Source organism: Oncorhynchus gorbuscha, linkage group LG14 (genome assembly GCF_021184085.1).
Source record: "Oncorhynchus gorbuscha isolate QuinsamMale2020 ecotype Even-year linkage group LG14, OgorEven_v1.0, whole genome shotgun sequence".
Classification (NCBI taxonomy): domain Eukaryota; kingdom Metazoa; phylum Chordata; class Actinopteri; order Salmoniformes; family Salmonidae; genus Oncorhynchus; species Oncorhynchus gorbuscha.
Window position 1 is genome coordinate 16,159,805 of NC_060186.1, and position 10,285 is coordinate 16,170,089.

The 10,285-nt window shown below is 45.5% G+C and overlaps 1 protein-coding gene across 1 annotated transcript in view; it reads right to left on the bottom strand.

Moving 5' to 3' along the window:
• The window catches only part of LOC123994553 (CUGBP Elav-like family member 2), a 291,904-nt gene extending 282,130 nt beyond the window's left edge, over positions 1-9,774 (bottom strand). The window contains exon 1 of the mRNA XM_046297277.1: positions 9,616-9,774. Coding sequence (XP_046153233.1) covers positions 9,616-9,668 — 53 coding nt within the window. The 5' untranslated portion in view covers positions 9,669-9,774. The remainder of the gene's footprint in view (positions 1-9,615) is intronic.
• Positions 9,775-10,285: the final 511 nt, after the last annotated feature.

Sequence of the window (10,285 nt, forward strand, 5' to 3'; positions counted from 1 at the left end):
AGAAGAGAGGTCCAGTAGCTATAAGACTCAGGCTGGTCCCCAGACTTGCCCTCTACAAGATCACCAGCAGACTCCATCACCATCATCTAGCATCCTCAGCCCAGCTCCCTCCCTCAAGCCATGAACCAACCCTATTCATCTCCAGAGAGAAGACTTGGCCCCGATTGGTTGACCTGTCATGACACTGTATATTGTGTGTTGTTTTGTTGCTGTTGAAGTGCTTTGAGATTCTATAGAAGTTTAATAAATGATTAATATTGTTATTATAATACCACCTGTTAGACAGATAACTGATACTGGAATTTGACTTACTCAATGGTAGGAAGAAGTTTGGAATAAATCAGATGTTGGGTAGTATATTTATTGAATAGAATGTGAATCCTATACATTAAAGTGGCCAAATTGGGTGCAATCGATTTGCCTATTTTTAAAATGACATTTGAACAAAAGAATGGTGCATGAATGTTAATCTTCTGTTTCTAACTACAGAAACAATTTCAGAACACTCTGAGATGATGGGTGTCATGCCCCTCCCCCCTTTCTCTCCTGTTCACATTCTCTCTCTCGGTCTCTCCCTCCTTTGTCTCTCTCACGGTTTTATCCAGCTCGCTGAGCTAAAATATGTAATTATCTTCAACTGATTTCGGGGGTTTGACGTGGAAGAATTCATCCCCCTCTCCCCGCACTCCCCCTCGCCCCGCACCCCCTCTCCCCGCACTCCCCCTCTCCCCACACCCTCCCTCTCCTACCACCCCCCTCTCCCCGCACTCCCCCTCTCCCCCACCCTCCCTCTCCTTACCACCACCCCTCTCCCCCTCTCCCGCACTCCCCCTCGCCCCACACACCCCCTCCTACCACCCCCCCCCCTCTCCCCGCACTCCCCCTCTCCCCACACCCCCTCTCCTACCACCCCCCTCTCCCCGCACTCCCCCTCTCCCCACACCCTCCCTCTCCTACCACCCCCCCTCTCCCCCTCTCCCCGCACTCCCACCCGCCCCCACACACCCCCTCTCCTACCACCCCCGCACACCCCCTCTCCCCGCACTCCCCCTCTCCCCACACCCTCCCTCTCCTACCACCCCCCTCTCCCCGCACTCCCCCTCTCCCCACACCCTCCCTCTCCTACCACCCCCTCTCCCCCTCTCCCCGCACTCCCCCTCGCCCCACACACCCCCTCTCCTACCCCCCCCCTCTCCCCCTCTCCCCGCACCCCAACGTCTGAGCCATTCACACAGAAACACTGAACGCTGTATTGTTCACATCATTGCCGTGGCACAATATCCCCCGCCCCCTCTCCCTGCACCCCCCTCTCCCTGCACCCCCCTCTCCCAGCCCCCGGGTTACAATGCTTTGATTGACAGGGGTCCAGCTGAAGAGTGAATCGCCGTGGTGACTGGAGTCCATCACAGACGAGCAGGCCAACCGACCTCTCCCCCCTGCTCTCTCTCCGTCTACCACTCTGCCTGGTTTTCTCTTCACCTCTTTCCTTTGCAACGCCACGGGTCAGAGTGGCTTCATCACTCTCTCCATTCATCACTTTCACTTTAACAACCCTGTCGGTCATTGTATTGCCCAGGCTTACGGTCAATGTTTTGTTTCAGAGAGGCTCTCTTAAAACACTGAGAATAATGCTGAGCATATAATGTCCACTTCCACACCAGAACCACTAGATCCAGGGTAGGGGCCTCACCCCCAGTCTCTACCCAGCCTGGTGTCACACTCACACTGGCCACACAATGCACATCCATTGGAATGCAGATGAAAAGCCAGGACCACAGCTGTCCCTGCCACTGTTCAACCGCAAAGGGTGGATTAGACTCTGTGTGTGTGATCCTATGACCTGCAGGGGTTAGCAGGCTACGGACACACACACACACTGCAGATTTAAACCGCATCAGACAGACACTGGCCTCAGTAATTAGATAGATAGATTTGTGTCTCGGGGATAAAGCCACACTGAGTCAGATCCACATTTAACTGGATTAATTAAAACTAACACTGGGTCAAATGCCCAATGACCCCCTCCCTAACCCAATCCCCTCCGCCCTCCCAATCCTCCAACCCCTCCTACTCCTTCATCTATACTCAAATCCCCTAGTGACAAAGTCACTCCACATACACGTCCGTTTCCAGACCGGGGCACTTGTGTGGTCGACAGATCATACATTATTTACATGATTGGCCACAGGTGAAAAGAGCCTTTGGCTTATCGATGATGTTATTGTCTGCACCCCAAATGGCACCCTATTCTCAATATAGTGCACTATTTGTGACCAGGGCCCAAAGGGCTCACTGTGTGATTGAATGAACATCCGTTTATGATTTATCATGTCTGAATAATCCAGACCTGAGATCTGTGTGTGTGTGTGTGAGAGAGTGTGTGTGTGTGTATGTGTGAGTGAGTGAGTGAGTGAGTGAGTGAGTGAGTGAGTGAGTGAGTGAGTGTGTGAGTGAGTGAGTGTGTGTGTGTATGTGTGAGTGAGTGTGTGTGTAATTCAACTTTTCATGCAAATCTCCTTCCCATTGACGTTAACACATGATTTATGCAGCGCTGCTTGGAGAGGCAGTGCGTCACACGCGCATCTCAAGTTAGTGAGGCTCCGGTCCTAGATCTTTACCTTGCACTCCAAAGGGTTTCTACACTGTTTATTGTTAAAGCTCTCTCTCTCTCTCTCTCTCTCTCTCTCTCTCTCTCTCTCTCTCTCTCTCTCTCTCTCTCTCTCTCTCTCTCTCTCTCTCTCTCTCTCTCTCTCTCTCTCTCTCTCTCTCTCTCTCTCTCTCTCTCTCTCTCTCTCTCTCTCTCTCTCTCTCTCTCTCTCTCTCTCTCTCTCTCTCTCTCTCTCTCTCTCTTTTGATTATTCCCGTATTGGCAGGCATCAGAGTTTACATCCCACAGTTATTTAACCAGCCCTGTAATAGAATACAAACCTGACTTCTCCTCGCTCCCTAATCTAATAACAGACCTACCTTGTCATTGCTCCGTGTGTGTGTGTGTGTGTGTGTGTGTGTGTGTGTGTGTGTGTGTGTGTGTGTGTGTGTGTGTGTGTGTGTGTGTGTGTGTGTGTGTGTGTGTGTGTGTGTGTGTGTGTGTGTGTGTGTGTGTGTGTGTGTGTGTGTGTGTGTGTGTGTGTGTGTGTGTGTGTGTGCTAAGTGTAATTCTGGATGTAATCAGGTGGAATTAATAAGCATGCTGTTTCTCATTATGGAATAACTGAACAGCTATTCAGAATAGGAGAGGCTGACTAGGAGAGCAACAGACAGGCTTTACACCCCACAACAACACTTTGTTACACCCCACAACAACACTTTGTTACACCCCACAACAACGCTTTGTTACACCCCACAACAACGCTTTGTTACACCCCACAGCAACGCTTTGTTACACCCCACAACAACGTTTTGTTACACCCCACAACAACGCTTTGTTACACCCCACAACAACGCTTTTTACACCCCACAACAACACTATGTTACACCCCACAACAACACTTTGTTACACCCCACAACAACACTTTGTTACACAGATAAACTGAGCTTTGTGTGTACATGCGTATGCATGCATGTATGTATGCACGGACATACGTGCATATACGGGATATTTTTGTCTGGATGCGATCATGTGTGTGTGTTCATGTGTGTGTGTGTGTGTGTTCATGTGTGTGTGTGTGTGTGTTCGTGTGTGTGTGTGTGTGTGTGTGTGTGTGTGTGTGTGTGTGTGTGTGTGTGTGTGTGTGTGTGTGTGTGTGTGTGTGTGTGTGTGTGTGTGTGTGTGTGTGTGTGTGTGTGTTCATGTGTTGTGTGTGTGTGTTCATGTGTGTGTGTGTGTGTGTGTGTGTGTGTGTGTGTGTGTGTGTGTGTGTGTGTGTGTGTGTGTGTGTGTGTGTGTGTGTGTGTGTGTGTGTGTGTGTGTGTGTGTGTGTGTGTTCATGTGTGTGTGTGTTCATGTGTGTGTGTGTTCATGTGTGTGTGTGTTCATGTGTGTGTGTGTGTGTGTGTGTGTGTGTGTGTGTGTGTGTGTGTGTGTGTGTGTGTGTGTGTGTGTGTGTGTGTGTGTGTGTGTGTGTGTGTGTGTGTGTGTGTTCATGTGTGTGTGTGTTCATGTGTGTGTGTGTTCATGTGTGTGTGTGTTCATGTGTGTGTGTGTTCATGTGTGTGTGTGTTCATGTGTGTGTGTGTTCATGTGTGTGTGTTCGTGATAAATGTATGATAGTCAGATGGAGCTGGTGAAAGGCTGCAGCAGCCACACCCTGGAGTTGATCAGATAAGGATGAAGTAAGCTGAGGTCCAGCCAGAGGACCAGAGGACCAGGGGACCAGAGGACCAGGGGACCAGAGGACCAGAGGACCAGGGGACCAGGGGACCAGAGGACCAGAGGACCAGAGGACCAGAGGACCCAGAGGAGCAGAGGACCAGGGGACCAGAGGACCAGAGGAGGGTGCAGATGTCCATATCCATCTGGAGCAGCAGGCAGATTATCGTTAAGACACAGATCGAGAACCTTAGAAATAATACTCTGTTTCGGTTTAAATCGGCACATTCAGTACATGTTGGTTTTCTAACAGTCTTCCATATCAAAATGTTATTATCCTTCAACACCACTCACCTCCACACAACCTCCCCTATCGTTCACACATCAGATGCATCATATCAAACCGACTTCATTAGATGTATTTCCTATTAGATCTTCAGGAATGTGTCCTCTGACAACAGCAAATGAACCCACGTTCCGTACAGTGCAGTGGGCATGATGGACGGTCATATGCTGAATACTCAGGAATGAGAGCAAAACGATATAAATGCGAGACCACATAATCATCTCAACAAACTATACCAGAAGCTACAGTGTACACAACATCCAAGATAATACAGTGTACACAACATCCAAGATAATACAGTTTACAAAACATCCAAGATAATACAGTGTACAAAACATCCAAGATAATACAGTTTACAAAACATCCAAGATAATACAGTGTACACAACATCCAAGATAATACAGTGTACACAACATCCAAGATAATACAGTTTACAAAACATCCAAGATAATACAGTGTACACAACATCCAATATAATACAGTGTACACAACATCCAAGATAATACAGTGTACACAACATCCAAGATAATACAGTTTACACAACATCCAAGATAATACAGTGTACACAACATCCAAGATAATACAGTGTACACAACATCCAAGATACTACAGTTTACAAAACATCCAAGATAATACAGTGTACACAACATCCAAGATAATACAGTGTACACAACATCCAAGATAATACAGTGTACACAACATCCAAGATAATACAGTTTACACAACATCCAAGATAATACAGTGTACACAACATCCAAGATAATACAGTTTACACAACATCCAAGATAATACAGTGTACACAACATCCAAGATAATACAGTTTACACAACATCCAAGATAATACAGTGTACACAACATCCAAGATAATACAGTTTACAAAACATCCAAGATAATACAGTGTACACAACATCCAAGATAATACAGTGTACACAACATCCAAGATAATACAGTTTACAAAACATCCAAGATAATACAGTGTACACAACATCCAAGATAATACAGTTTACAAAACATCCAAGATAATACAGTGTACACAACATCCAAGATAATACAGTTTACAAAACATCCAAGATAATACAGTGTACACAACATCCAAGATAATACAGTTTACACAACATCCAAGATAATACAGTGTACACAACATCCAAGATAATACAGTTTACACAACATCCAAGATAATACAGTGTACACAACATCCAAGATAATACAGTTTACAAAACATCCAAGATAATACAGTGTACACAACATCCAAGATAATACAGTGTACACAACATCCAAGATAATACAGTTTACAAAACATCCAAGATAATACAGTGTACACAACATCCAAGATAATACAGTTTACAAAACATCCAAGATAATACAGTGTACACAACATCCAAGATAATACAGTTTACAAAACATCCAAGATAATACAGTGTACACAACATCCAAGATAATACAGTGTACACCGCATTCAAGATTATACAGTATACACAACATCCAAGATAATACAGTGTACACAACATCCAAGATAATACAGTGTACACCACATCCAAGATAATACAGTGTACACCACATCCAAGATAACGGAGAGATTGTACTTCTTCGGTCCTGCATATTATCCAACCCCACAATAACACCATGCACAAAATATACCACGCTACAGGGATTGCTGCTAATTGTATGTGACAGAGGTGGTTGGGACTGTCGGTGTCTTAATGGTGTGTGTGTGTGTGTGTGTGTGTGTGTGTGTGTGTGTGTGTGTGTGTGTGTGTGTGTGTGTGTGTGTGTGTGTGTGTGTGTGTGTGTGTGTGTGTGTGTGTGTGTGTGTGTGTGTGTGTGTGTGTGTGTGTGTCTGTCGGAGGTGATCCTCATTAGGGAGATGCGGCTGTGCCTCGGAGAGGAAGCACAGAGTTGCTTCATTATAATACACTAAGCTAACAGTGAAAGAGAAAAGACAGAACGAGAGAGAAAAAGAGAAGGGGGAGATAGAAGAGGATGTGTGTGTGTGGAGGACCAGCCCTAAGCTGGTCTTTATTAAGATGCTCAGTCTTGAGAGAGGGACAGCTGCTCCTGCAGCTAATCTAAAGCAGCAGAGGTTTAATAAAGAGAGAGACAAATACCCCTCCATCACTTCCCTCCTCATCCTCCCCCACTCATCTCTCATCCTGTCCTTCAACAACAGATTACATCCCTCAATGATCGGGGCCCGCCCTCCGCTTACCAGCGCAGTGTGTGTGTGTGTGTGTATGTCCACTTAGAAAAGAGAGACTATTTCATTCACACAAGCAAAAGTTGACTGAAAGGCCAAGAATTCCTTTCCCTGATATACTCATCAGAGGTACCAACTGCATACATATTACGAAGATTCTCTATCACCCAGAGGGGCGTCCTGGTTAACCAAACAGATCAGTGGAATAGGAAAGACAGGAAATAGCCTCCGTAGAGAAACAGTGGGTCATCCTCCCCATCTTCACCTTTTAATGTAGGTGTGTGCGGGTCAGTGCCACAAGCCATTTCATACCCCAGGCTCCATAGGGCCATCACTATAAGGCTAGACTGACATCATTCCATCTTCACAGGCTCACAGTCACAGCAGCAATGAGCATGTTCTTTAGGGTTCCTGTGATAAAAAATATATATCTATTCCTGATTTATTGATGAGGAATTTCTAGTAAGGAATAAGGGATATTTAAATAGGGAATGATAAAAAGCAGCATTAAAAGAGGACTTTTTAAGCTCTGCATGAGATTTCTGGAGCCTCGTGCTCCATCGTCACTGTGGCTTCTCAAACTGAAAATAGAATTTCAGAATCAGAACTAGACCATCTCTGCTGATGAGTCCGTCGAGGGAATTATCATGACTTATTTAGTATCAAAAGTCTTCAATATTCAAATTCCAGCATTTAAAAGTCACAAATGCCGACTAAAATGTCAAATGACAGTGAATGCATTAATACACATTTTGCAGGTGTAGGCAATTAGATGGTAACATGAAGTGTTAGGGTAGAGTGTTAGTGTAGCCCGGAGCCATATATATTGGTGTAACCTATAGTGTTGTAGCTGTAAGACAGTCCTGGAGGAGGGAAACAGAGAGGTACTGGGCAGAGGACCACAGGTACAGGCATAGCTGTGGGAAGTAGTTTGGGGGTGTCGCTAATACAGGACTTTTATAGCCCCAGTGCACTACTTTTGTGGAAAAATATATTTTTATTCTGATTTTTCAGGTGGTGCTGTAGCACCTTCAGCACCCTTACTCCCATCGGCTCTGAGCGCAGGTAGGTTATTTTCTCAGCTAGCTTCACAACATTCTATAATTTAACATCCTTTAATTTAGCCCAAACAACTACCTCTTTCCCTACTGTATTTAATTTATTCATTTATTTTGCTCCTTTGCACCCCATTATTTTTATTTCTACTTTGCACATTCTTCCACTGCAAATCTACCATTCCAGTGTTTTACTTGCTATATTGTATTTACTTTGCCACCATGGCCTTTTTTGCCTTTACCTCCCTTCTCACCTCATTTGCTCACATCGTATCTAGACTTGTTTATGCTGTATTATTGACTGTATGTTTGTTTTACTCCATGTGTAACTCTGTGTCGTTGTATCTGTCGAACTGCTTTGCTTTATCTTGGCCAGGTCGCAATTGTAAATGAGAACTTGTTCTCAACTTGCCTACCTGGTTAAATAAAGGTGAAATAAAATAAGCACTATAATGAAAGTAGGCTACACATTGCTCTGAAAATGGGATGTGAAAACTTGAAGCAATAAAAGTGTATTCCTTCAGGGGGTGCAGAGACGGAGCAGAGTAACGCATCTTCCTTAGGTAAGCTAAACATGCTGTGTTAAAATAAAATAAAAAGGTATGTTTTAGGCTAAACTGTAAGTGACAGTTTTTCATTAACAAAAGAGAGCTACGTGAAGGGGATATAAACTTGCAATAAATGTTCCCTCAATGCTTCATTTGCAATAAATACGTAGCCTATATGACTCCAGGGCGTTGTGACAACGCAGCTCTCAAAGACAGTAGTCTAGGCTACCGGTCGGTGAGGATGATGATGGTGCCCATAGTCTAGGCTACCGGTCGGTGAGGATGATGATGGTGCCCATAGTCTAGGCTACCGGTCGGTGAGGATGATGATGGTGCCCATAGTCTAGGCTACCGGTCGGTGAGGATGATGATGGTGCCCATAGTCTAGGCTACCGGTCGGTGAGGATGATGATGGTGCCCATAGTCTAGGCTACCGGTCGGTGAGGATGATGATGGTGCCCATAGTCTAGGCTACCGGTCGGTGAGGATGATGATGGTGCCCATAGTCTAGGCTACCGGTCGGTGAGGATGATGATGGTGCCCATAGTCTAGGCTACCGGTCGGTGAGGATGATGATGGTGCCCATAGTCTAGGCTACCGGTCGGTGAGGATGATGATGGTGCCCATAGTAGTAGGGTATCGGCAACTGGAAATTGTTGAGGAACTTTGTGGTCCACGGTGCGAGAGGGAAGATCACCAAGGGTTAATAAGATGAAGGGCTGATGAGCAGCTTGCATGCGTCAGACACGACAGCAGAAAGAGAGGAGGAGAAAATAAATCCAAAAGTAGCTACAGTACATTGTTCTCAACAGAGCTTTGCCGAAACAGGACCCGACATCGCCCCATTTAAAACTGCCGAGGGCGCAGTATTGCTGCTGTATTGTAGGTAGCATTGTTAATTTACCTGGAGACTTCCAGTCATTGTTAACATTGGCACGCAAAACTACCGCTAACTTCCTCTATTGGCCTACTGCACGCAGAGGCATACAGATGGTATTCACGAGTTTGACTCTGGATAAGTGTAAAAGGGGCTAAATACCAGAATATCGCAAAGTAATGCAAGTGGGTACGTCCGCGGAATAAGTCGCTGCATCCATTCACCAGTGATAACCCTTTGCCCCCCGCGTCCCTCCCAGCACCGCACATTGGGTATCACAACAATTCACTCCTATCATTTCTGATGCATTCATGAAGGCGAGCTAGAAACCGGGACTTGGACTTACCTTAACACGTTCCAGTTTTTCAGTGGGTCCAGGTCTGAAATGATAGAAACCATTGTTGACTAGCTAGCAGCACGGGGCGCGATGTCTGAACAAAAGCGGCGAGAGCTGTACTCCGTCTGCAAATGACAGTAGCGCTAGGATGCAACTCGTCCTACTTCTTGGTTGTGTGATGAGCGCTGTCATAGCTCTCTCCCTCCGCCCCCTGCTGAAGCCAGCCTGCGCTCTGCCGCTACCCACAGCGACCGATTTCTCCACCTCTCCAGCCATCCCCAAAGCCTCATAAAACAATTTTAGGATCCTATACAGAACACATTAGTGACTATTTATTCAACAGCACTTTTCATCCAAAGCACCAGAAATGGTGTCTTTACAATAATCACCTAGGCTATAACTTATTTATTAGATTTGCCCAGAAATAACATGGCACATGCACACATCACATCCTGTTTAACTCGTTATTTCTTAAATAGGCCAGGTTCACTTAGCCTAATGATTATCGACAGGGATACAATTAGATCACACAAATTGTTATTGAATGTGTCCTATTTCAATTGGTATCTGTGGTAGACTGGCCTGCATCATCTGTCCTGCTAGACTTGTTTTGCATTCAAATCAATGTGCAAATTCATGCCATACACAATGAAATTGGGGGGAAAATCTTATCCTCAAC